Here is a 27,903-nt window from a genome sequence, read left to right as displayed (position 1 = left end):
CAGGAAGGCCCAGAGGCATCCACCTGTCCTCTTTTAGGACCTGCTGATTGGTCCTCATGGGGTTGATCTACACTATTGAGCCTGTACATTTTTTAGATGAGCTTGCTGAGGTGCAGCATCCACAAACCGATCAACCCACTGAGGGATTAAGACAAACAATGGATAAGATGCAGGTGTCATATTCATCATTCATCCTGTTGCTCCTTCTTCAGGTATTTAAATATTTATCAAACTACGGCTGGTTATTTATTTTCATTTTATGTTGTTATTTTCTAATTGGTTCTAATTAATTCTTTTTTTTAGATACATTATGGTTTGGCTGCAGGTGGGTATTGTTGGTTTTTCCTTTACTTTTGAAGCATATTACTAATATGAAATCCTAAAAATGTTTTAACACTTAATTTTTTTGTAATTTTCTTTATTTTTTTGTTAATCAGATTTTAAGATTTTAAAATCTTAGGATTTTAAGATTTTAAAATTTAAAAATCTTTAGTGGATGAATAATGGACCTCACTGTCATACACCAGATAATCACACAAGCACAAGAAAAAAGAGGATTAAATATACTGGAAAAATTAATTTAGAAACCCCCGGATGACTCATGCTTATGAAAGTAGTGTATAGATGAAAGTTTAAACAGGTTCGAATAGACTGAAGATGAAAGTTAACCACTGATTTTATTATTAATTTCCTTATTTTTGCTCACAAAATCTTTATTTTGTGCTTTAAGGGCTGTATACGAAAGCTCACCTGATGTCTCTGCTCTCCTTCTCATAGAATGTAATATAGTCTCAGTGACATCTCCTTCAGCATCTACGTTGAACATCAAGTGGAGCAGCTATGCTGGAGCCACCCTTTATGTCCTAGATTTGAGAGTCGTGAACTCGACGAGCATTGCACCGCTGTTGCTGATGATGTCAGAGTCCAGCACGCAGAGGTTGGTGCAGGGCTTAAGAACTGGACATGTTTACCAGGTCACACTGTCAGCCTTTGACATGCTTTATGCTCCATTGTGCTCAGCTTCAAAGATAACAATGACAGGTAAACAGATCACCAGTGAAAAACAACCCCAAAATTGGTGCAAAAAAAGTTGGAAAATAATTTTCAAATTCCTTGTGTCCCATTCCCGCAGTGCCCGATACGTCCCAGATTACATCTTCCCAAGCCATTTCAAGCACTTCTATAAAGCTTCAGTGGTCCGCTGTGACAGGGGCGGACAGCTACATCTTGTTTGTGGAGGAGGCGTTTCGCTCTCCTCCAAGGATTTACAACCAGACCTTCACTACCTCCAATGGACAAATAGGTGGCTTGACTCCATCAACAACGTATAATTGTTATATTTACTCCTCCAACGCTGCAGGCAGAGGTGCCAAAAGCAACATAAACACAATAACAACATGTAAGTGCTTATTTGTTTGTCTTTATATTTTATTATATTCTCAGTAATATGCAGGCTATAGGCATCCAAAGATTGTACGGCGCCCTAGACAGATTTTGATTGAAGGCCTCAAATCCAGTAAAGCCCATCACCCACCAGCCATCACAGCACCAATAATATCTCTCTTAAAATGTCAAAATTGTATTGTTTGTGTGTAGTGCATTTGACCCCCCTAAATTTTTATGCTTACCAATAATTATTTTGACATAATTTGTTTTAAAATTCTTAAATCCCTGGACTTTACATTATTTGATTTAAAACAAGAGTTTAGATACATATAAAAGTATATTTTATTGAATAATTTGTAGCTAGAAAAGTGATTACAGTTTAGAGTAAAGCAGCAGAAATGATTACTGGTGGCATTAACGTCTGACTTTTAACTTGCTATAACTATCAAACTATAATATTTTTTCTGCATACATTTGTCCAAAGATATTTAAATAATTTAAAATCCTTTAAATCATAAATCTCCTAAGCAGACCCATTTTTCATAAAGACATGACTACAAATCTGATCTTTTGGCATTGATACACTGTGTGACAAGTCATGTGGTCTTGAGGGTCTTCTGCTTTAAACGCGGTTTAATTAAATTTAACATCAACTCTTTATAATCATCACCAATCATCTGAACGTGTTCATTCTGCTGGTAGTGGTGCAGCCGCCAACTGGTGTGACTCTCACCCCGACTGGGAAAAGCACGGCCCGAGTGACGTGGAACCCTGTGAGCAAAGTCCTGCTTTACCAAGTGACTGTGAGAGACAACGGCAACCCGGACAAACCGCCTGTTGTAAGGAACTCATCGTCCACATCCGTGGATATCAGTTCTCTGGCGCCCTGCTCCACCTACACAGTTGGAGTGTCATCATTCAACGTCTTCCTTGTGCCTGGAGAGCCCTCTACTGTCACATACAATACTACTAGTGAGTGCCCACACAAAGATAAATAATTTTATTTCTTCTATTTGTTGTTGCTGACTTTCTATTAGGACTAATAAAGTGCTTTAATAATTTGTGTTTCAAAATAAACCTGATTAAACGCACGATGTTCAGTACTTAAGCGCTAGGCTAACACAATCATGTCCTTTGTTTTGATATCACTTGTTGATTACTTCGCTTGCAACATATTTCAGCGTGGTTCTAGTAAATCGGTGTCTGAAAATCATTGGAATATATTGTTCTTCTGCTATACAAACATAGTGCTTTGATTTGAGCATCATAAAATGAAGTAACAAGCATTTCAGCTGTACTCTCTCATGCTCCACACTAGTTTTGAAAGACGGAGCTCGGTCCTGGGAATAACGTCACCCAGAGGTTGTTGTAGTTGCAAGTCAGAAATCCAGTTGGATTTGCAATTCGCTTTGACGCCAACAAATAACATTTTATACTTTTGAACCCAAAAGGAACATGTTTGAAAGTTAAAATACTTCATGAGAAGACACAAACTGTTAAGAGTGCTAATAAATAACTTATCTGGGCAACATTTCACTATATCCTACATATGCGACAGCCTTGGTGGCTGGTGATGTAAAACTCAGTACCGTACAGCTGGTTAAAACTTGCTGATCCCACCAGAAAATCAGAAAGTCGCAGTTCCCGAAGTTAAAGCACAAAAAGAAGACGCCATGTGGCATCCTTAGTCTCTATAATGTTATCAGGGGACATACAGTACCTTTTTACATGTCAAGAATGTACTTATGAGCACAAACAGTGCAGAATGTGTCAATCCCCTGCTTAGTGGAATTTAAGCACAAACACTGTTTCAATTAGTGTTGAGTGACTAAATAAATGTATGAGAGCAAGTGAACGAAGAACAGAATGATCTGTGAGCTGCATTGCATGCCCCCGCTCTCTTGCGTTTGGTTGGTGTTAGCAGGTAGCTGATGAGAGCAGAAGGCAGCATCACTACACAGTTGCTCAAGATAGGACGGAGCTATGGATAGACTATTAGTTTAACCATTATTTGATTAAACAAATTAAACAAATCAGTGTAACATAATTAGTGTTAGACAAATAGAAGTATGGGGTTTTTTAGCCATTGTGTAAAATACATGTTTCATATCTACCCTCAGCTATAGGTGGAGTAACGACAGTGTCTGTAGACTACAGCTGCTCCACCAGCAAAGTGACAGTAACTTGGGACGTGGTGCTTGGGGCTAAGCTGTACAGGGCTGTAGCCGTCGACAGCACTGGGGCCTCCCTGAACTGCACATCAGACTCCACCAGTTGTCAGATCGCACAGCTCAAATGTGGAGAAAACTACGAGGTTCACGTCACGGCCATCTCTGATGACTGTGAAAGCATCCCCGACGTCACGGCCACGTTTGCAACAGGTGAGGACAGGCTGTTTTTCTTTCTTTGGAGTCACATTTTTTTGTTTGTATTGTCTTAGGTGAATCAGCTCAGCTGGCCACATGCACATACTGTACCTTCTCATTTTACCTCTCACTGTCTCACACATCTACCTGGAAGCCATTTAGGTTCTTTCCAGTGAGTCCGAACATTGAAGCAATGAAATTGGTTATATGACACCAGTCAGTCTAAAACCCTGTACAGTATAATGAAGCAGGAGTTGTTTTAAATGCCAGTTATTGCTCAGAGTGAAAAGTACAAGGAGGGAAACACCCATACGTTGTACCGTGAAAAAGTACTCTCAGAGCATTCCCCCATATAACAACCACAAACTTGAATGTTTTTTATTGTGATGTTATGTGAAAGACCAACACAAATAAGTGCATCATTGTGGAATAGAAGGAAACTGTTGAATAATTTTCAAACTTAAAAAAGAGAAGATTATTGTATGTAGTGTGTGTATTTAGCCTCCCTTTTGGGGTTATGTCTCTACCTGCTTTTCATCTATAGGCTGAAATTGTTGCTAATTTCTTCTTCTTTTTTTTTAAACCCCATCAGATTCTGTCAGATTGAATTAAAAGCACAAGTGGACATCAGTCTTCATTTGTTTAAAATCTAGACTTTGCGCTATTCTGCGCAATCTGAAACATTCATTGAACAAATTTACTGTACACATTGGTTTCCGTTCTCTCCTCCATTAACAGTGTTTTCATGTGTATTTATTGCACCCTCCAGTCCCCTGTGCTCCGGTTCATCTCCAGACCACACATGAATGCTCCTCCGACGTCATCGTCTTCAGCTGGGAGCCAACCAGTAACACCAACTACTATGTGGCCACTGCTGTGGACAACACTGGCAAAACGACAGAGTGCAGGACGCTGGACAAGATGTGTTACTTCACCAATGTGGACTGTGGTCGGTTCTACACGTACAAAGTGTATGCTGTGAGCTCAGAGTGCAACAGCCACATCAGCGAACCCAAGTCTATCCAGACCTGTGAGTACTAAAAGGAAATCCGATTCTTGTAATTGCCTTTGGTTCAACGTTGTGCCATTGCACTGGTTGACTTGTTCCATCTTATGCCGAGCAGCTCCTTGTTTCCCATCGAACGTGAAGACAGAAACTGATTGCTTCACAAACACTCTCATCACAACCTGGGACTCCGCTGACGGAGCTTTGTCATACAATGTCAATGCTGAAGGGAACAACGGAGAAACCTACAACTGCTCCTCCCCAAACAATACTTGTGAAATCACCAGTGTGCCATGTGGAGAACAGCTCAGCGTGTGGATTGTTGCCTCCAACGATAACTGCTCCACTGACAGAGTGTTGGTAGAAGCGGCTCAGACCGGTGCGTACTGGGACCTTCTTGAAATCTTCTCTTCCTGGTCAGTGATAGCTGAGATATGATGAATTTCTTTCACAGTTCCCTGCACTCCCACCAATGTCTCGGCATCAGCAGAGTGCAGTCAGGACTCTGCAAGAGTGAACTGGATCGCGAGCCATGGGACTATATTCTACATTGTACTTGCTGAAGATTCAAATGGGAACTCATACCATTGCTATTCACTGGGAACCACCTGTTTCATGAGTAACTTGGCATGTGGACAGAATTACACCACCAAAGTCATTGGCAATAATATTGACTGCAACAGTACAGCAAGTCAGGAGGTTCATTTCATGACAGGTAGATGATGGAGCAAGAAAACCAATTTAATTTGTGCTAATTTGCCAAATTCTCATTTAAGATGAATCTGAATTATGTTTTTTCTCCTTAGCACCTTGCCCTCCGACAAATATTGAGGCAATCAGAGACTGTGATGCCAACCAGGCTGTGATAGTCTGGCAGAACCACCAGACGTCAGGCGTCTACACGGCGCTGCTGGAAGATCAGAGTGGTCCTCAGCTCAACTGCACCAGCAACACGGCCAACAACTGCACAATCCTCTCTCTGCCATGTGGAAAGAAATACAACGTCACCGTCACCTACAGCCAAGGACAGTGTCAGTCCAGCTCAGCATCTGTTGGCATGGACACAGGTAATACAACTTTTAGTTTCCTGGGTGTACAGTAACTCCTTGAAGTTTCTTATAAAACTAACATGCTATTGCCGAGGGGGTGTGCAAGCCCAAGCATGAATAACATAAAGAGTTGTGAAAAAGTATTTGGCCTCTTACCGTTTTACTTTTGGTCACACTTAAATGTTATAGATTATCAGGCCAACTTTTAATGTCACACAAATGCAAACGAAGAAACTAAAAGGAGCATTTTTCATTATTTATTTATTGTTTTCTGAAAAAAATTTGACCAAGACGATATCTTACTATCGTTAATACCATTAGGTTTTTATTATTATTATTATTATTATTATTATTATTATTATTATTATTATTATTATTATTATTATTATTATTATTATTATTTACTGTTATAAGATAAATTCATAGGTGTAAATTGGCAAGGCGTTGGTAATTATTCTGATGGTGTCCATTTGTTATTTACAATTGTCATTATTATTATTATTATATGTAAATTTTATTGTCTTGTTATGAGTTGGTTATAAACATTTTGTCTATGGAATATAATTTATTTGTTGACTCTAGCACAGTATATTGAAAAGGCACAAGAATATTGTAACATGGTTTTAATTAAAACATTTGGATAATTATTGAGTGGTAAATAATATATTTCATTAAACTGAGATAGGATATAGGATTAAATAAGCATTCACCTCTTCCTACACCTTTTTAAACAGTAAAGTAATGGTAAAAAAATTACTTTGTTCTTGGTTATGGATGCATATGTTTTCTCTGTCCTGTTGATTGCTTGTTCTTAAAAACCTGCTTGAAATAAATACATCAAATAAAAACATTTTTTGAATCATTTTATTTCAGTGCCTTGTGGTCCAGAAGATGTCAACGCCGCTGTCAGCTGCAGCTCAGATGAGCTAAAGGTTTCCTGGAGCATCGGCGTTCCTGCAGAGAACTACATCGCCATCGTCTCCAGAGCAATGGGCCATCCTCTATCCTGTAACTCCACAGAGACTCAGTGCACTGTGGAAGGACTGCAGTGTGAAAGCTCCTACACAGTGACAGTTTTCTCCATCACCAGAAAGTGCCTCAGTCTGCCGAGTCATGAGGTCACAGTGCAAACATGTGAGGACCACATGAACAGAGGTAGAAGGATGTGATGGGATTTTGTTGGGTCCATCGTAACACTTGTGTTTTTCTTATGTATTCGTTTAGTGCCGTGTCCTCCCATCAATGTCACGGCCGGGCATGCGTGCGACCCAGATCCTGTTCCTGTATCGTGGACTCACAGCGGCAATGCCGAGCTCTTCACTGCCGTGGCTTTGGGTAGCAGAGGTCACAGGGCTGAGTGCACCTCCAATGAAACGTCCTGCAACCTTCCAGGACTCCAGTGTGGGGAGGTTTACTCCGTCAGTGTTGCAGGAGCTGATAACAACTGTGCAGGTCTACAGAGCAACCCACTGTCTTTGAAAACAGGTGACACAACACTGACTGACTAACCCTGGATTTAGAAACACTCTCAATGACTGAATCAAGTCCTCTTCTCTTTCCAGAGCCGTGTTCTCCATCTAATGTGACCAGCCAGGTGATGTGTGGTGCTGGAGCCGCTCAGGTGTTCTGGTCCCCCAGCAGTAATGCAGTAAGCTACGATGTAAAAGCCACCAGCAGTGGTCAGACCCTCACATGCAGCAGCTCCTCCTCTAACTGCACCCTGAGTCCACTGGGCTGTGGACAAGTCTATGACGTTCAAGTGTCTGCCACTGACGGTACCTGTGTTAGTGACTACAGCACCCCCTTCAGGCAGGAACAAGGTACGGACAAAATCAAAACCATCCAAGTTTTCCTAAATAATTAAGATGGGATTTTACTACTTAATTTGTTTTTCTCGGATTGTTGGGAATGCAATTTAATTTTGAGGTTCTCTTTTTTGGGGTTATTTTAGACAATTTGAGCTCACTAAAAAGACCAGTGATGATTAAATGTAAAATATTCAAGAAAATTAGTTGATTTGATAGAAGGAGATATCCTAATAGACCACAAAGTCATAGTTTGTCTCTCATCATGCACTTTTTGGTCTTTTTTATGTTGTTTATTTATTTACAAAAAAACAATGTACAACTTTTCATGCATCTCTCCTTCTTTTAAAAAGAGAGACGCATGGTACCAGGTCATAGCAAACGCCTCCTCAAAACTGCTCCCGCCATGTTTCATATTGAGGATTAGTATTATGACATTTTTACAATGAAAACAAGAAAAAAAACTGAAATAATGTAAGTGACTCCATGTTGTCGTAAGACACTCCAGCACATCCCCTTCATCATCTTTACTTTATTTGAAGTTTGAGTTTCAGGAATTATTTCACAGCTCAAGTACAAGTTTCACTATTTTCTCTAGATTCATTTAAGCAGACCTGCACTGATCAACTCTTTTGAAATGTCTTTTGTGTGCTAATGTTTTTAAACGTTTTTATGTTCAGTTAAAAGGGTAATTTATTTTTTAGTCTAGAAAACAAAAAGTGACTATTGCCACTTTGTTTCTTTTAGTACCCTGTGCTCCGGAGAACGTTACTGCATACCTGCTATGTGACACCAGCGACTTAACAGTCAGCTGGAAATCCTCTCCTCTCCCGCTCAGCTACAGTGTGATGGCCGTGCCACTAGATGGCAGTAGTCCAGTCACCTGTAATACTAACAACGCCAGCTGTGTTCTCACGGGCTTTCATTGTGGGCAAGCTCTCAATATTTCTGTTAAAGCCTCCTCTAAGAGCTGCAGCGGACCGTACAGCCCCGTTCAGACTGTTCACACAGGTAATGAAAAAATGCATCATTAAAGTCCTCTAGTCATTCATAAGTTATAAAGTGTTTGAAATCTTTGAAAATACTTGAATTTCAATTAGGTGTTTTCAAGGTTTGGAAAGTGCTTGATTCAGTCTGCACAGTTTTGTAATAAGATGCCATGTGACGTTTGATTAAAGTCTGAATTTGGAAACGTTGGTTATTTACAGTTGAAAAACCACCTAATAAAAAGACACATACAGATTTTTCTCTCACGATCTGAAGTTAAATCAGACTGAGCTTCTCTTATTTTAGGTCAGTTAGAATCACAAAAAAACTTAATGAGAAGAGAAAACTTAATGAGCAGAAATGTCTACTCTCTAAAGAGCAAACATTCCCGACATTGGATTGTTTCAGTGTAATTAATATTTATTTTTACTAATGTCTCAATGACTTATTGACCTGTGTAATTGAAATAAAGGTCGTCTTATACTTTATACGTTATTCATTTATTTATTTTTGTTAAAATAATGTTTTGTTGTTGGACAAAATACTTGGTGTGCATTAGAGAGACATTTCACATCAAATGTTGTTATATTTTAGTTTATCTTGTTCCTTCTGGAGAATATAGGATACTACGGTATATTCTTGTCTAATAACAAGATGTTATTAATACAGTAATAAATTTGTATCATACAATTGTGAATTGAAACTGGCTTCTTTAGATCATTTGTGTTGTTTCTATCTCCAAAGTGGGGTGCTAGAAAAGTTACTTGCCTTGAAAATTATTGAGTTTTACTGTGGGAAAAGTGTACAAACCCTGCGTGTAATACCGTATGTGTTGACAGGTCCCTGCTCCTCTCAGAACCTAAAGGCGGTGATCGAATGTGGGACAAACTCTCTCCGGGCCTCCTGGGAGGCTTCCTCTGGGGCCTCCTCTTACACAGCGACAGTGACCGGTCTGAATGGCTTCTCTGATTACCGCTCCACATCAGATCTCTCCTGCCTTTTCTCCGGCCTGCAGTGCGCCACCAGCTACACCGTCCAAGTTGTGTCCCAGGACGGCCACTGTGCCAGCGCTCCCATTCAAACTGCAACGACAACCGGTACGGTTTGAGCATTTTCCTGAATCTAAAGCTGACTGTTTTGACTCGGGAGGTGTGATGCGAATCTGCCTGTTTCTCCAGGCCCGTGTGATCCGGTAAATGTGGCCAGCGTCCTGCAGTGTGGTTCAGACACAGCCACGGTGTCCTGGGTTGAAGGTGCCGGAGCTGTAGCCCACATCGTTCTCGCTCAAGAAGAGGGATCCCATGAGTATGTTTCCTGTAGGAGTAACACAACTTCCTGTCAGCTGAACCAGCTGCGGTGTGGAAAAGTGTACAACTTGATGGTATTGGCTGAAGATGCTACCTGCAACAGCACCGGAGAGATGACAGGAACCTTGATGACAGGTTGGAAAACTTAAATTCTCTGAACAGACCAAATCACAGACATCTAAATCACCACTGATCCCTTTGCTTTTCCATCTTAGCTCCATGTTCTCCGTCCATCCAGAGCAGCAGGCTGACATGTGGAAACAGTTCTGTTCTTCTGAGCTGGACACCAGTGGCTCGTTCTACAGGTTTTACAGTTAATGCAACAGCTGGGAACGGGCACAGTGTTTCCTGCAGCTCAGACGCAGCTTCCTGTAGCCTGTCTGACCTCCTGTGTGGTCAGACATACACGGCCTCTGTCACTGCGAGAGGGAACCAGTGTGACAGTCCCCCCGGACCCAGTGCCACCATCATCACAGGTGTGCTTGTGATAATTTTTTGCATTTGCTTTGCCTTTTATTCTATAGTCAGCAAACTCAAAATTTCCCTCTCTCTCTCTGTTGTTTTCCAGCCCCCTGCTCTCCAGCTGTAACATCTAAACAGTACGACTGTGGCACCAGCACAGCAGTGATTAGCTGGTCCAACACCGCGGGAAGCTCCAGCTTCCTCGCTCAGGTAGCAGGGGACGGGCATCGTGACAGCTGCCACACTACAAACACCAGCTGCACGTTCAGAAATCTGCCCTGTGGCTCGGATTTCAATGTGACTGTCCAAGCTCAGGGAGCCGAGTGCAACAGCAGCATCAGCGCCGGCGAATCCCTACAAACAGGTTTGCATACACACTAATAATGGAGAATACAAATATTACTGATAATAGATACAGGACAGACATTTTAAATAATATTTTTTTAATATCTCAAATGCATTTTAAGTAAGCCCTCACCTCTCTGTGTCCCTCAATCCATAGTGAAGTCTCAACTTCAACAATGAAAACCAGCTGTTGTTTTAGAGGATTTTTAGCCTAGCAACAGTGAGAACCAGCTACTTTGTTTTCGTTTCAGTTTTCTTTTTTTTAAAAAAAAATATTGATCTCCACTTCTGCAGTACATTGCAAAATGTAATAAAACATTTAACTGATAGTGCATGGTTTTCAAAATATTTTACATATAAAAACCTAGAGAAAAAAAATGTGTTGTTAATTTAAAGACAGCCTTTAATACTTTGTGAAGCCACCCTCTCCCGTGAGTTTTGGAAAGTTTCTTAGAGTGTGTCTCAATCAGCGTTAAGCATCATGGACTAACATTTTAACAAACTATGCAAAATACGTAAGAGTTGTACTTTTAACCTTGACCAGTTTCCCCATATCTTATAAAAAAAAAATTCTCACGGCACGATGCTGCCAAAACATATTTTATTATATGTTCCTCCACAAAATACCTCCTTTTTTTTTTTATTAATTCAGAGTCATCAGAGGAAATTAGATTAAATCAAGCCCTGCTTTTTAGTTGTTTTTTTTTTTTTTCAAAAATTATTTCCAAACCAATCAGCTTTTTCCTTTCCTCTTCACAGCTTTTCACTTTTTTGTGTTTGCCCATCAGATAAAATCATGATTTATGTGATTTTTGTTTTTTTATTCCATATCCAGTCCCGTGTGCCCCAGAGAACGTGAGCGCCACCGCTCTGTGCTCCACTCACTCTGCTTTAATTACCTGGGTGGGCAGCCCCAGTGCTGTTGGACACAATGTGACGGTGACGGGCCAGGACGGAGACACACACCTCTGTCAAACCCACTCCACCAGCTGTCATGTCACAGACCTCCACTGTGGGAAAACCTACAGCGTTTCAGCCGTGCCGTACTCACTGACGTGCCCTGGAGCCTGGAGTGCAGCTTCCAGCTTTAGAGCAGGTAAACATAGAAATGAAGTTATTTCCTCATTTCTCTGTTTCTGTTTGCATTTTAAACACTCCTCATCTTCTCTCCAGGGCTTTGTCCTCCCAGCAACGTCACTGTGTCTCCTGCTTGTGGGGACAGCGCCATCTCTTGGACTCAAGTGGCCGGGGCAGAGCTGTACATAGCAACAGCTACAGCCAATGATGGACACAATCATACTTGCAGCTCAAACTACTCGAGCTTCTGCGACTTCACTGACCTGCAATGTGGGGAAATCTACGCGGTCACGGTGGTAACGGTGGACCAGGGCTGCTGGAGCGAGCCGAGCACAGCAGTGATGCTGAGAGCAGGTTAGGAGAACTAAAACACAGGGAGCCTAAAAAGATAAAACTGTTTTAAATCTCTGTTCCTCGCCATTTGTTTCCAGCACTGTGTCCACCTGCTAATCTGACCGGCCATGTCAACTGTGAAACAAACACCTTGTCCCTCACATGGGGGGCAGTGACAGAGGCCACCTACGTTCTGCAATGGGGAAGGATAGAGAGCGCGTCTCCTCCTTCGGAGTACACAACCTCAAACACCTCACACTCTTTGTCTAATTTGCTCTGTGGAGAAAGATACGCTGTCCGCGTGGCACCCCAGGAGGCAGACTGCAGGAGTAGTTATAGTCCAGCTGTAGAAATAAGTACAGGTGGAATATCTTTCTACGTCAACAAGATGTTACATTCTGCTAAACAATAAAATAAAATAAAAATCAACTGCGCTTTTCCTTCCAGCTCCTTGTCAGCCCGCAAACCTAACCGTTCGTGTGGACTGTGGGACAAACAACGGCAATTTCTCCTGGGCGGAAAGCAGCGGAGCGAGTTTCTACATCGTTGAAATAACCGGGGAGGACGGCCGCATGGCTTCCTGCTCCTCCAACGACACTTCCTGCGCCGTGAAGCTTGACTGTGGCCGCTCGTACTCTGCAACGCTGGTGGCCTCCACTGAGAGCTGCAACAGCACCAAGCACCCTGACATTTACTTTGACTCTGGTGAGACACAACACTTTGCCTTGTAATTGGAGCTGCCAAATCTTTTTGTGAACCTGAGTGGCGAGGCTTTGGCTTGTATTAATTACCTCATTTCCACTTATTCCATCTGTTTTACTCCAGATGGATGTGAAGTAAAACAAACATCTCATTTCTTTTTGTTGTAGTAAATAGTTTAAGGTTAAGGTTCCTGTAGCCTTTAGCAACCTCCACATTTTTACATTTGAGATGCAAAAAGAAGATTCAAATTCACAGGGTTTTTTTAATAGTAAGAGATTCAAGAATTAATCATGTCCATTTCTTGCAATATTTAACTTATAGTTTCTCCTACTTTTTCTGTGTTTGTCCCAAACTGTGCTCCTCAGCCCCGTGTTTGCCACACGACGTCATGGCTGAGTTAGACTGCAACACCAACGTGATGAACGTGAACTGGACTCAGACCACCGGCTCAGATGAGTATACGGCCTGGGCCATCGGCACGGACGGCCACCGAGCTTCCTGCAACTCAACGTCCAACTACTGCTCCATCCACCATCTCAGGTGTGGCAGGATCTACGACGTGGCCGTCACCTCCTCTTCCATAAACTGTGAAATCATCGCCGGCTCAGACTACAAGGTTCAGTCTGGTGAGTGAACCCGACTGAGCGTTAAGCCGTCCTGCGTTTATACTTCACAATGCAAAACGAAATATCTCTCAACGAAACATGTGCTTAACCTACTGCAGCTCCCTGTAAAGCCGAGAACACCACAGCTGAGCTGAACTGCAGCTCCAACGCGATGACGGTGAAGTGGCAGGACGGCGGCGCAGCACAGAACTACACAGTTAGAGCCGCCTCTGCCTCGGGTGTCAACTCCACCTGCAGGACAGCGGAGAGCAGCTGCTCCTTCCTGGACTTGAGCTGCGGTCAGCTCTACACCTTCACTGTGATGGGATACACTAATGTGTGTGTCAGCGACATGAGCAACCCCATAGAGAGGCACACTGGTACAGTAACAGTGCCTTTACTTTGACAAATGTTTTAGTCAGAAAATATCTTCAAGACATTTGAAATGTTTCTAGGGCAGCAAAAGAGAAGGAGAAGAGATTATGCATCCACAAAAAATCTAAAAAAAAAAAACTTTACTAATACACTGCCAAAACATAAAATCTTACCAGAAACCTCTGGTCTGGTTATTAGTGCAAATATCTTAGTACTTTACTAGTAACTTTTCAACAATAAATAATATTACTAATAATAATAACACTGTCAGTATTGATGAAAAAGTTGTAAGTGAAATAATCTGCCAAGATGTTTTGTTATTCCATACCATAAATTAAAATATCTTGTTCCACTTGCATTTTATTTCATGTACGACTAGTACTTTTTCATCAATATTAAATATTAAATTATTTATTTTTAAAAAGTATCTATTTCTTGGTGAAAAGTTACTTGCATGTTACATTTGTCTTATTTCAAGTGCTCTAAGATTTTACACTAGAAACTACACAAAAAACATTAGATTAGAAATTGTGTGTTTTTCCTGTCCACGATAAATAACATAAAAAATGGGCCAAAAAAAAGGATGCTTGTACGATAATTGATAATTGATTCAACTTAAAAATACAACTTTTTGCAAGAAAGCAAAGGATAATTTCCTAGAATCCAAACAAAAAAATTTTACTTATTTTTTAGTCTTCTTTTACTTTTCCATCTAAACTCCCTCTTCTCTCCTTTTTTAGCTCCATGTTCTCCAACCAGCATCTCAGCCGATCTCAACTGTACGACACGTAACGCTCTGATCAGCTGGACCAACGCTGCAGCCACTGCAGCCACAGCCTACAGCGCTCTGGCGACCTCCTCTGCTGGACACAACGCGTCCTGCAGTGACATGGGGTCATCCTGTGACCTGGACCAGCTGGTCTGCGGACAGCACTACTCCGTCGTTGTCAAGGCGATCCACGCTGGCTGTCCTGGCCCTGCCAGCGCTCCTGTTGTGTTTGTTACAGGTGAGTTAGCGCAAACGCTTGAACTGAGTGAGACATGAACATGATTTTCTGTATCTCCCATCAGAGCCGTGTGTTCCTGTGGACATCTCTGTCAATTACAATGTGAGTGCCGCTTGGGTCACGTGGAGCCCGGCTGAAGGTGCCGCCTCATACTCGGTTCAGGGTGTGGCAGACAGCGGGTCGTCTGTTGCCTGTACCACCAATGCCACCAGCTGCTTCCTCCATGATTTCCTGTGCAGTCACATTTACAACATCACCGTGACAGCAAGGAACCGGGCCTGTGACAGCGCCATCTCTGACATGTCCCACCTCATGACAGGTCTGTTACCACAAGATTCATATCATACACTTACTGTGTTCTATTTGTTTTTTTTTACATGAATGTGTTTCTCCTTTATCCAGCACCCTGCCCACCCACAAATGTCCAAGCAAGCATTTCCTGTGATCACCTCACTGCCACTGTATCCTGGCAGCAGAGCAACCTCGCTGTGGGATACGTCGCCTACCTTGACGACCAAAGTGGACACAATCCCTCCTGCGTTGGCGCAGACGTAGATACGAGCTGCGTTGTCTCTGGGCTGAGCTGTGGCTCCGTCTACAGAGTCTGGGTCAAGGCAGTGGGAAAGCAGTACAACAGCACAGACAGCTCTGTGGTCTCACTGACTTCAGGTACCAGTACCAACTCATTTGGAATTGTGCTAATTGAAGATAAGAGAGATATCTACTGCATACCTTTAACAGAACCTCACAAGAATGTTAAACTATTTCTTTAAGCCTATCCCTGGTTTCAGTGGCACATCTCCATAGCTGCAAGCTTGGGCACCTGCTAAATATGGTCATGAGATAATAGAGAAAACTTATTTTGTGGTCAAAAAGTTTTCTTTTTCTTGTCTTCTTTTTTTTTTGCTTGTGTCTCCCCAACAAGATGCTACACTGCGCAGAGAGCCACTGCCACTGATTAGTCTCATTCTTTCTGTTTCAAACAGGACCTTGTCAGCCACACAGTATTGAAGCCTTTATGGGCTGTCAGACCCACTCTGCCACTGTGTCCTGGCAGCCCAGTGCTGGAGCTGTGTCCTATGCTACCATGCTAACATCTTCATCGGGCCACACCAGCAGCTGCTCCACCAGCACCACCAGCTGCCAGACGAGCTTCCTGCATTGCGGTGAAGAGTATAACGTCACCGTAAAGACCATCGGAGAGGCATGTAACAGCACGGCTCACATGGCAGGACAACTCATCACAGGTAGAGAACGCAGCATGTTTACAGTCTCTGAACCACATCAGTCGTTGGGTTCAGATTAGTTCACTGCCTGTTCTCCTCAGAACCATGCACTCCGGTCAATCTGTCTGTCCACCTGAACGGGAGCGACGCCCAGGTGACGTGGTCCACAGCAAGAGGCAGCAACTCATACTCTGTGTTGGCTGTGACGGAGCAGGACGTGACCGCCGCCTGCAGCTCTACCGCCTCCCAGTGCTCCCTCACCGGCCTCCAGTGCAGTCAGATCTACAACGTCACCGTGCGGACCAGAAACTCGGCCTGCAACAGCACCGTGACCTCAGCGCCACACCGCCTAGTTACTGGTGAGTCCCTCGTTCATTTAGCAACTACCTGCTGGCCTGCGTTTTTGATGTGTAAATGTGTCTGATTATTTGCTTTAACCCAGCGCCCTGCCCACCCACAAACGTTCAAGCCAACATGTCATGTGAACAGCTTAGAGCAGCTGTGTCCTGGCAACAGAGCGATTTCGCTGTGGGTTATGTCGCCTACTTGGACAACCAAAATGGCCACTCCACCTCGTGCTTAAGCACCAACACAGACACCTTCTGCAGTGTGTCTGGGCTGATGTGTGACACCGTCTACAGAGTTTGGGTCAAAGCTCTAGGAGAGCAGTACAACAGCTCCGACAGCTCTGTGGTCTATTTGACATCAGGTAAATATCATGTGTCATGATATATGCCTTGAACCTTTTCAAATTCTGCCATGTTATAATGCCATACTATAATCAGTGTGTTTTATGGAGATTTCGTGTGATAGGCCATGAAAAAATAGACAATAAAGAAGATGCTGAACAGCTGCCAATTTTTTTTCTAATCAAAAATCAGAAAACATGGCGTACATTTGTATTCAACTCTACAACTGATTCTCAGTTGCATTTAGGTCTGGACTTTGGCTAATTCTAACACATTAATATGTTTTGATCTCAACTGGATTTATTATTAATTCCACAGTCATGAGCCACTTGTGTTAGTCTAGCACATACAATTCACCAAAAATGTGTAACGTTTGTGGTCATAACATGACAAAATCTGAAAAAAGTTCACATATTTTGAGATATACAACAGATTCTTTTTTTGTCAATCAGTTAAACGTTTTGCTTTTTTCCACCAGCTCCATGTCTGCCCAGTCATGTTGCAGCAGAAGTGAGCTGTGAGTCCGATACTGATGCCATCGTCTCCTGGAACTCTCTTCTATCAATGCTGTCCGTCAGTCAACCAACGAACATCTCAGTCGTGGCCGCCATTGCAGGAACCCTGCAAACTCTGTGCACAACTCCACACGGATCCTGTAACGTAAGCGGCTTAAGCTGCGGTGAGACCTACAAACTCAGCCTCATCGCCACCAACGAGCAGTGCAGCCTCACGGCTCAGACGCACGTCAACATCACCACCCGTACGTTTCAGCAGCCGATCATTGACCAGTCAGTCTGTTTCTCTGCCGTTTTACTCCAATCCGTTAATACGTTTCCTAGGTCCTTGCACACCCCAGAGTGTGTCTGTCAGTCTACTATGTGGCTTAAACTCTGCCCTCGTATCTTGGGAAGAGAAACCCGACGTTGAACTGCACACAGCAAGTGCTGTCAAATCATCAGGAGGAGAATTGAAAATGTGCAACTCCTCGGGCTCTTCCTGCAGCTTCACTGGTCTGGACTGTGGAGAAATGTACAACTTTATGGTCGCAGCATACAGTGAAGGCTGCTGGAGCCAATCCAGTAGCCCTATTCTCATCCACACAGGTACTTCAGAGGCTAAAATGCTGTTTTTTAAATATACAAACTGTTATTAAAGTGAAACTCCATGCATGGGAACAGGAGGCAAACTCATCTGGTTCGAATTTACCTTTTAATTTTACTTCATGACAGAGGATATTGGGATGTTGTTTAATAGACACAACTGCTTTTACATTTTAATGAATAGAACTAAAACTATTTCAATTCTGAGTAAATTCAAAGTGGCTATAAAGTCCTTCTCCGTTGCATCTACAGAAACCATGCAAATGTTTCTCATCTTAACATTATTATTGCATAAAATCCAGCATAAATTAGCCTCAATAGGTAAACTGCCATAACAGATAATCATTTTAAATCACAGAAAGAAATACTGTGTTTTTGCCAGAAGCAAAGACTTTCAACATGTTGAAGAGATTTTTGAGTTTCTTGCGACTGGATGTAACTTTTCATGATTAGGATTAACTTCAAAAACTGACCAGTCATTTAAAACTTTAATTATTTCATAATATTAAAAATAAAAGTCCCTATATCAACACTCGGCAGAGTAGTAAAACTATGATGCAACACTATTTAAATCAGGGGTCTCAAACTCCAGTCCTCGAGGGCCGCAGTCCTGCAACTTTTAGATGTGCCTCTACTGCTCCACACCTGAACAGAATAATTAGCTCATTAGCAAGGCTGGGAGAACTGATCTACACAAGGAGGAGGTAATTAAGCCATTTAATTTCAGCGGTTTGTACCTGTGGCACATCTAAAAACTGTAGGTCTGCGGCCCTCGAGGACTGGAGTTTGAGACCCCTGATTTAAATGCACTAAAACTGATGGCCCACAATGTTAATCTTTCTCCTAAAAGAATATTATACTTCAGTCGTTTTTTGGTTATTTAAAAGTTTGAAACTGTGAAACAAGTGAATCAAATTTGAAACTGAGATGTACATTTTATTTCCCCCTTAGCAATAGATCAGCTATAAGCTGATGTCATCAAAGTTGTGTTTGTACAACTGCTAGAGAAACATTCACCAATATCTACAGAGGACGCTTTAGCATCTTTATTTTTTTGTGTAAAAATTGAAAGAAGAAAAAAATTAAAGAAAAACTGTGACTTATACAAACATGTACATTTGCAATACTTGCAAAAGGCATTTCTTTTTTTAATAATACACCTTGCAATAATACTCATGTCTTCACTACTGCAGCATTGTGTCATGCTAACTCTGTTGTCTTTTCTCAGAACCTTGCCAGCCTGTGAATGTTTCTGCTCAGACTTTGTGTGAGAGTGATGAGGTGCAGCTCTCCTGGGATCAGACTGGTTCTCCAGCTCAGTATTCAGTCACAGTGAAGGGAAGCCTTGGCTTCACGGGAGTCTACAACACAAACCGCAGGCTCCTTTCAGCCACTTTACCCTGTGGACAGCACTATAACCTCACCGTGCAAGCACAGAGCAGCGACTGTGACAGCATGCCCAGCAGTCCCTTCTTCTTCAAAACCGGTATATTATTTTTCACTTTGTCTTGTTTATTTTTATGCAAGTTTCTGAAAGCAGATGAAAGATTTATACAATTAAATCTCATGAGGAAGAAAGCCTGTATTTAATGGATTATGTGAATGGTACCATCACAAAAAACATTTTTAGATTGATCTTTTAATGTCTTTTGAAGAGTTGGTGGCAATAAGTTCTTATTAATGTGTCTCTGATTTTATTTTATTTTGTTATTATTTTCACAAACAGGCTCTGACATACCAGAACTTACCTGATTCCAGTTTTTCTCCTCTACATGTTTTAGAGCCATCAAACTAATTATCAAGTAACCTGACATGAAAAGCAGTTCCCAAACTGTGATAGCTTTGATTAAGGAGGAAAACTGAACTAGCTAACCAGACCACCCCTGCTCCACATGAGCGAGGGTGGTTTGATATTAGATATTAGATTTACCATCTAAACCTAATATCTGCTTGTGCCATCCATGGCAGCAAAAACTATATAATTTGTCTTTTACAACATTGTGGGGAATTTTGAGCCACTCTTGGCTTGAATTGTTTTAATTCAGTCATATCGGGGAGGTTATGAGTATAACCTGCCTATGCAGCAGCATCTCATTCAGATTCTGGACCACATTTTGACAAGACCCATCCAAAACTGTCATTTAGATTGTTTTTTAAAAAAAAATTTTGCCATTCAAAGGTGGTTTTACTGGTGTCCTTTGGATTACTGTCCAAATGCAACTGTGCTAACCCCAAAGCTCACAAACTGACAGAGGAATCCATCATTTCTTCGCAGGTCCGTGCGTCCCGCTGGATGTGGTGACCTCGGCGCAGTGCAAGTTTAATGTGGGCTCTGTCAGCTGGGCCCCCAGCAATGGCGCTGAATCCTACGTTGCTAGAGCAACGGGCCTGGATGGCCACACTCACCTGTGTACCACAAACACCACTTCCTGCTCGTGGACTGCCCTTCACTGTGGGGAGCAGTACAAGATTGTAGTGGGAGCCAAAGCTGACAACTGCACCCGCATGTCCAACAACTCCTCGGTCATCTATATGAGTAAGTTATGGCGCCCAAATGAAGAGTTCTTGGTGGTAAATATTAACTCTTGCTGTGACATAATCATCATTTTGATTTCATGCAGATTCCTGCAGGCCCCAGAATTTGGCTGCCACTGTGAACTGTGGCATGAAGGTTGTTTCTCTTGACTGGGCCGTTAGCAACGGGACGGAAACCTACCTGGTTTCGGCTGAGACAGGAGACACAGCGATCAGTCTCAGCACCAACATCACCACCGCTCTTTTCTCTGACTTTGTTTGTGGCAAAAACTACAACCTCACAGTCATCCCTGTCAACCATTATTGTCCCGGCAACCCGAGCGCGTCCACCTCCGTCCAGACCTGTGCGTACCAATCAGATATGGCTATCGGAGGCAAAATATGTAGAATTGATTCCAAGCATATCTGAAGCAATGAGTGAAATGTCTTAGATACGCTTCACTGATCTTTTCCAGGGCCGTGCATGCCGGTGGGGATCACCGCCAAGCAGGACTGCATCTCCAGCATCGTCATGGTAACCTGGGATTCCTCCAACGGCTCAGACTACTACACAGCCAAAGTACAGACGGACACAGGCATCTCAGAGATGTGCATGTCAGAAAGAGATGCGTGCAGCATTGCCGGCCTGACGTGTGGGTACAACTTCTCTGTGTCCGTCACGGCCTTCAACCAGCAGTGTAACGTCACCTCCAAAGAACCCGCAAGTCTGCAGACAGGTGAGCATCAGTCTATCGATACGGCATGAATTCAACCTGAGGGAAAATAGCAACTATAGGACATCTTTGTTTTTAGTTAAACGCTTTATTTATTCTGCCTCTATCATAAAGTTTCTCTGAAAGCTTTTATAGAGGCAGATTCTAACATTCAAGGCACCTTTAAAAGAATAAAATATGTTTACTGGTATCCAAATTTGAAACAATAAGGACTTTTAATTAAAATCTGGAGGAGTCAGCTAGTAATTAATTCAGGGGTTGTTTTTTTTTTTTTGAGCCAGCTATGCCATGCACTTCAACAAGGTTCCCAGACGAAAAGAAATTGAAAAAAAAGTGAGCATCAGGTGCTTTTCCATATATTCCTTTTTATTTTTATTCATTTGTGAGGGAACTGCTCACTCTGATCAAAGATCCCGGTTCCAGTAGAGTTCAGAAGACTTTACAGTTATGTTTGTGATGGTAGGACAAAAAAATAACATGGTATCTAATGTTTGTTATGAAGAAGCTATGATTCCAGTAATAATTCTATTTTATTTTATTTTTTTAGGTCTAGGGTTGTTTGGGGTAGCAAATTAGTGTGACTCCAGTGACTTTGTGCACATTTTCTTAATGCGGGACTTTTTCACTCCAGTGGAAATACTTAAATTAACGGTTGGATTCTTTCAAAAAGATTAATTTATCTTAAGGTTTTTTTTACACACCTTTTGCAACTGTGCCAGTAAATGTGGAGGCTGCTGTAAATTGTCTTCCTCCCAGTCCACCTGGTTGAAACCTTTTCTCTGCTCATTACAGTTTAAAATGACTCCAGCCGTTGTTTTGTGTCTCTGTCCAGTGCCGTGCATTCCCACTAACGTCTCTGTGAAACTGGACTGCTCCAACAACTCGGCCGACGTGTCCTGGTCTCCCAGTAGAGGCGCTCTGCGCTACTCGGTGTTAGCCAACAGCAGTCACAGCGACGACAGCTGCACAGCCTCTGACCTCAGCTGCCTCACATGCGGCGCCAACTACTCGGTTCAGGTGGTGGCGATGGACGACAGGTGCTCCAGCCTCCCCAGTCTGCCTGTGCTTTTCGAATCAGGTAAAAAGTGTAGCACCAGTTCAGAAATCACCCCAAAAAGCTGGGATGAATTTGTCCCCATACTGATTTTGTGTTCTCAGGCCCCTGTTCGCCTCACAACCTGAGCACAGAACTCAGCTGTTTGTCCAATGACCTGACTGTTACCTGGGACACTGTCAGAGAGGCTGACCACTTCTTGGTTTCCCTAACTGCTGCTAACGGAGGAAGTACCGACATATGCAACACCACAAACACCGTTTGTTCCACAAGCAGCTTAACATGTGGTAATACGTACGTTGTTCAAGTCACCTCTGTGAGAGGCGTCTGTCGGAACAAGCACAATCAGACCCGCAGCATCCAGTCAGGTATGAAAAAAGTTTTTTTAAATTTTTAAGAAGTCCAATTTCCCATAAACATGTCATCACAGACACTTACAGCTCCGATGCGTTCTCTTCAGCGCCGTGTCAGCCTCAAGGCGTCAGAGGCTACCTGAACTGTGTGACCAACTCTGCCTGGATATCCTGGGACTCGGCTGCTGGGGCGGAGAGCTACACCGTGTTCGCTTCTGGAGGGGAGGCCTACACAGCCAACTGCACCTCCACCAACACAACATGTGAGGTGGAAGACCTGGCCTGCGGTGTTTCCTACAACTTCACTGTCACCGCTAAGAACCGCCAGTGTGAGAGTCCACCAAGTGACTCCATCAGCTTGCAGATGGGTAATTCACATCGAGAGTCGCTTTTACGCAGATTCCTGCATGGATGCTTTTGCACTATTCAAAACTATTCCTTTTAAATATATATTTTTAGGATTTGATACAATAAACCAACACAAAATGTTGTGCAATTGTAAAGCAAAAGCACAACTGAATCCACACTTTTATACAAATAAAAATGTTAAAATTGTAGCATGATTCAGTCTGCTTGAGTCAGTAATTTCTAGAATTTTGCTTTGCTACAGCTACCTATCTTGAGGAGTTTGTTTCTACCAGCTTTGCACATCTGCAGATTGAAATTGTTGCTTTTTTGCCTTTGCAGAACATCAACAGCTTTAGATTTAGATCTGCTTTGAAAACATGAGCATGGTTTGATCTAAACCAATCCATAGCAGCGCTGGTCTTGTTGTCCTGCTGGTTGGCAAACCTTTAAGTCTCAAAGATTTTGCTGCCTGCAAAAGGTTGTTTTTTTTTCCAGATGGATTTTGGCACATAGGCACACCACACTTTTCAGGTTTTATCTGTAAATAATTTGTAACGCCATTAATGTTTTCCCTTCATTTCACAATCCTGCACAACTTTGCCACACTTGTGCAGGATTACCACAGTATGTAGTATGTAGTATTCCTGCTGCACAGTAAAGTTACTAACATTTGTCCCGTTTTTCAGCCCCCTGCTCCCTCCCTGGTATCACCGCCTTTGCTCAGTGCCATAATTCCTCCATTCTCGTTGAGTGGAAGCAGAAGGGAGGCAACGCTGGAGGCACAGTGTACATTGCCACAGCGGAGGCCAGTGATAACACCTACCTGTACTGCAACAGCACAGGCAACAGCTGCCTCCTCCAGGGAGCAAAGTGTGATCTCCGTTACACCATCATTGTTGCCGTCTCATCGGTCCGCTGCAGCTCTTTGAGGAGTCCACCCTACAGAATTAGCATGGGTAAAATCTGTTTGCTTTTATAGTCCCATATGCTCTCCCACTTTTTTACAACGGAGTTGTTTGCACTGTTGTCCTTTTCTTAAAGTTTGTTATATCTTATTATAGTGCATAGAGGGAAAAAAAGACACGATTTTGAACACATGCCTATTAGTTATTTGACAAAATACAGGTAGCATGTCTCCAAGAATGTGCAACAAAGTTGTTTTTAAGATACAGCAACAATTCAAAGTGCTATACTAAACATGACATCATTCTGGATCATTTTCAGTCCAGTTTCAGGGAGATAAGGAAAAAGTTCTGCCCTGACCTGATAGTAATTTTGAGAAATTCCTTGGAAATACAATGTTGCTTATTTATATACAACAATATTCCACTGAGTTGTGAAAATAAAACATGGCAGAAAAACACTAACAACTTGGAAGTGATGTGGATGCGAGTGAGGGAAACCAAAGCCCGGCAAAAAACTAAAGAATTAAACACAGAACACAGAGAAACAAGATGAATAAAATATTAAGTCTATAGCCGTAACCTAGAAAAAGAACATTTTCCCACAGAGCCCTGTGCTCCTAAGGATGTGGTTGTGGACGTCTCCTGCGAGGATCGCAGCGCTTTGGTGTCCTGGACCCCCTCTCCCGTTGCCGAAGCCTACCACGTGGTTGCCATGGGTGCAGATGGGCATGAACACACCTGCAACGCCACCTTCAGCAACTGCAGCATGTCGGACCTGCACTGTGACCAGCAGTACACAGTGTCTGTGGTAGCCAGTCACGAGAACTGCACCAGCAAGACCAGTCAGAGTGCAACAGTCAACACAGGTACCAGTGAATGAAAAAACTGCAGCTACATTTCTGAGGTTAAGAGTCATCACCGACTAAAATTCCTCCGTCTGTTTAGGGCCCTGCCACCCAGCTGGTCTCTCTGTGACTTTCTATTGTGACAATCAGTCTGCGACGCTGACCTGGAAGCCCAGTGACTACGCAAAGGGCTATTATGGCTGTGCTCAAGCTGAGAACGGAGACAGGCTCTATTGTCACAGCACAGATCCCGGCTGCACGATCGACGGGCTCGTCTGCGGGACGGTTTACAATTTCTCCGTGCAGGCCTCAGATGGAACGTGCAACAGCTCTGTCAGTGACCCGGTGCAGATTGCAGGAGGTATAAACCCAGCATGTAACTTCTAAAAGAGATTTCCTTTTACGTAAAGCAGAAAACTAACCATTCCTCCTCGTCCTTTGCAGTGCCTTGTCCTCCTCTAGCTGTTGAGGTGCAGCTGGTCCCAATGAAGATGGAGATCCAGGTGATGCGCTTCACCTGGACGCAGGTCTTGTGCGCAGAAACGGAGTACCTGGTGACCCTGACAGGAAGTCTGCTAGGAGACGGCCAGGCTCTGTTTGAGATCTCCTCCTACTGGACCAACGTCACGTACTTTGAGATCCCTCTTCCCTGCAGTTCGTCTTACGTTGCCACACTGCAGAGCAGGAATGCAGCAGGAAAGAGCGACAAATCAACACCCCTCAACGGAACCACAGGTAGACTGAACTGAGGTTGGTTATTTAAAAGCTACAAGTCAAGGTAAACTCTACCAATGTATCTGGCGACATCACAAAAGGGAACAGACCAGACTGCTAGGTTTTTTTCTCCTTAATCAAGCTTTTAATCAAATACCTCCCTCAAAAATGTAACTTCTGTTTTGCTGTAAAACATTGAACTATATATCAGAACTGAATTGACAAACCGTAAATATTAAGAGAAGCAAGCCAGGATGGAGTGGCCAGATTCCATTAACAAAAATCCGCAGCTTCCACTTCAAGCCAAGTTGTTCATTTGAAACAAAATAATAAATCACAGCACAACATCCGACCAATAACTTGCACCAAAACTGATGCTAAAGTCAAGTATGTGAGTTTTAAATAAGTGATAGCAGAGCAGGAAATGAGGAGAACTCTCTAATTGAGCCATTTTGGCATCATATGTAGGATTTAGGATTCCTCAAGAACTAAAATCTTATAGCTTTTTCTTATGTATTTCACTTTAGATAGTGTTTCCTTCTAATATCAACTGGTTTTGATTTTGTTTTGAAAAAACATAAACCCTTTTTTTTTTTTTTTACTGTTCTGCGACCATCCATCCGTTAGAACCAGCAGAACAGAGTCCAGGAAATCAAAAACGTACAAGACAAATAGATGCTGCAAATAGAGCTTTACCTTCTCTGTAATCTAAATGATCTCTCGAAATTAAAAAAATTCAAAAACAGAAATTATTTTAGCGTGACACAGAATCAGTTAAAGTAACGCACGATTTACGTAAATACTTTGTGCTTTTTGAAAATATAAAGTTACGTGCAGTAAAAATAAAAAATACAATTCTCGACAAGCTCATATGAGCAACTCTAATACCGCTCCACTTACACATCGTCAGTGTTCATTTACAGTGCATTAATAGTTACTAAAAAGAAGCAATAGCTCAAGTTTTAATTCCAGTTTCTTTTCCTTTTTCCCAGCTCCTTGTCCGCCATCAAGAGTGACGTACAGCGGCAGCAGCTCCTTTGCCACCGTTTCATGGAGCTCATCGGTGTTTGCCACCACATACACCCTGTATGACAACAGCGTGTCTCCACGGAAACAGCTGTGCCTCACTGCGATGCTGTCCTGTTCCCTGTCCAACGTCTCTTCCAGCAGTCTGGTGGTCACAGCCAGCAACACTGCAGGGGAAAGTCAATCTGCAAATGTCACAGAAGGTAAGATTTGGCGTGAAAACAAACAAACAAAAAAACATTAAAAAAGACATTTGCATTCAGAAAACGGACTAATAAGCTCTTTTCTCTGTTTAGCTACACCACATTTAATCAGAAGGAGAGATCTCGGGGGACAAATACCAGAGAATGGTGAGTTTTATGATTTGTGAGTTTATTGCTTCCTGTAAATGAGCAGAAAAAAAGGTGTTTGATTGATCAGCTTGAGTTTAAACTCCACAAAGAATCTATGAAGTATTATCAAGAGAAAGACCCAAAAGCAGTAATTGCAGTAATTAATGCAAAAGGAACAAAGTCTTGTTTTTGCAGCTGGTGTTTTTGCATGACAAATCCATATTTTACATAATATTTATTAGCTTTAAGCTGTAATCTTCAAAACTGACACAAACAAAAAATGTTTCCTAGTTTAATCGAATAAAGATTTATTTTTCATTTATATAGTAATTTATTTGGAGTAGAGTGCCCTCTATTTGTCATTAAACAGTCTAAATTTAACCGTTAGCTCAAGCAGAATTAATGATAAACATTTGAAAGATGGCTGATATCTTTGGATTATTTTGCATTGCTAGGAAACATCCCCGCGCCGCTGCTGGACGTCAAGCAACCCTCGCCATCTATCCTTTTCCTCCAGTGGTCTCCGGTGGAGGGCGCTTCCTTTTACAACCTGCTGATCAGGAACCAAGGCAGCTCCGCCGACGACCAGGAGCTCACTGTGTACGGGGAGAGCATCATTGTGAGCGAACTGAGCCCCGACTCTGCCTACTGTCTCTCCGTCTTGGCTGTGATCGCAGACGTGAGCGGACCAGAGTCAGAGCCCGTGTGTGTGCAAACAGGCCAACGGATTGCGCTGTAAATGGAAAAAAGGAGAAAAAAAACCCCCGTACAGATAAATCTTTGTGATGCAGATCTACTAAGGAAAATGTTGTGGTTGACCAGGTGGAAGCACACTTAATGTGACGTATCCTGTACTCAGAGCGCAGGGGCTTTAGATAGAGTAGATTATTGAAAATTGTTTGGGTAGTATTATGGTTTAAGATTCATTTTCACACTTTCGGTCCTTTCGCTTTTTTTCACTTTTGTAAATTCTACATTAACTTGCCTATGGGAAACATATCAGAAAGTGCACTTAAGTTTTAAATGTATTTTAATAATAAAAACAAAATTTTTATTCTAATTAAAGTGACAAAATCTTAACTGGATTCAGTCTTTTTCTTCTTTAAACAAGCGTTCTTATGTCATTTTCACTTTATTTAGGTACCTTCACCAAGCAGAAGACGGTCACAATGAGCAGATTCAGATTATATTTTTATCCTACGGAAAATATGCCTAAAATGTTCATAACTTCCAATATTTATGATGGGTGTC

The 27,903-nt window shown here is 42.4% G+C and overlaps 1 protein-coding gene across 1 annotated transcript; it reads left to right on the top strand.

Moving 5' to 3' along the window:
- Nucleotides 1-118: 118 nt before the first annotated feature.
- On the top strand, nt 119-27,724 carry LOC111608990. Its single transcript, XM_023336105.1, has 46 exons — nt 119-212; nt 304-325; nt 778-1,041; nt 1,133-1,399; nt 2,089-2,358; nt 3,507-3,767; nt 4,522-4,782; nt 4,877-5,137; nt 5,213-5,473; nt 5,565-5,825; nt 6,681-6,941; nt 7,032-7,292; nt 7,370-7,627; nt 8,360-8,623; nt 9,439-9,696; nt 9,778-10,041; nt 10,122-10,382; nt 10,475-10,732; nt 11,549-11,809; nt 11,887-12,144; nt 12,222-12,485; nt 12,571-12,828; nt 13,191-13,451; nt 13,550-13,810; nt 14,546-14,812; nt 14,877-15,131; nt 15,215-15,481; nt 15,799-16,059; nt 16,140-16,397; nt 16,481-16,747; nt 17,206-17,487; nt 17,567-17,830; nt 19,056-19,313; nt 20,103-20,363; nt 20,449-20,706; nt 20,818-21,078; nt 21,908-22,153; nt 22,234-22,497; nt 22,590-22,850; nt 23,517-23,786; nt 24,341-24,601; nt 24,681-24,941; nt 25,025-25,315; nt 26,287-26,523; nt 26,617-26,670; nt 27,108-27,724. The coding sequence occupies exons 1-46, from the start codon at nt 159-161 to the stop codon at nt 27,389-27,391; spliced, it is 11,418 nt and encodes a 3,805-aa protein (XP_023191873.1). The 5' UTR covers nt 119-158; the 3' UTR covers nt 27,392-27,724.
- The last annotated feature ends 179 nt before the right edge of the window (nt 27,725-27,903 follow it).

The sequence above is a fragment of the Xiphophorus maculatus genome, chromosome 6 (assembly GCF_002775205.1).
Source record: "Xiphophorus maculatus strain JP 163 A chromosome 6, X_maculatus-5.0-male, whole genome shotgun sequence".
In the NCBI taxonomy this organism is placed as follows: Eukaryota; Metazoa; Chordata; class Actinopteri; order Cyprinodontiformes; family Poeciliidae; genus Xiphophorus; species Xiphophorus maculatus.
Note: the sequence above shows the minus strand (reverse complement) of the source record. Positions and strands in the feature narration are given on the sequence as shown.

Excerpts from the sequence above, each read along its gene's own strand:
- LOC111608990 (XM_023336105.1), top strand. The coding sequence starts at position 159 with ATGGATAAGATGCAGGTGTCATATTCATCATTCATCCTGTTGCTCCTT. Across the intron at positions 12,486-12,570 it reads AGCTGTAGAAATAAGTACAG|CTCCTTGTCAGCCCGCAAAC; the intron begins GTGGAATATCTT and ends TTTTCCTTCCAG. Across the intron at positions 17,488-17,566 it reads GCACGTCAACATCACCACCC|GTCCTTGCACACCCCAGAGT; the intron begins GTACGTTTCAGC and ends TACGTTTCCTAG.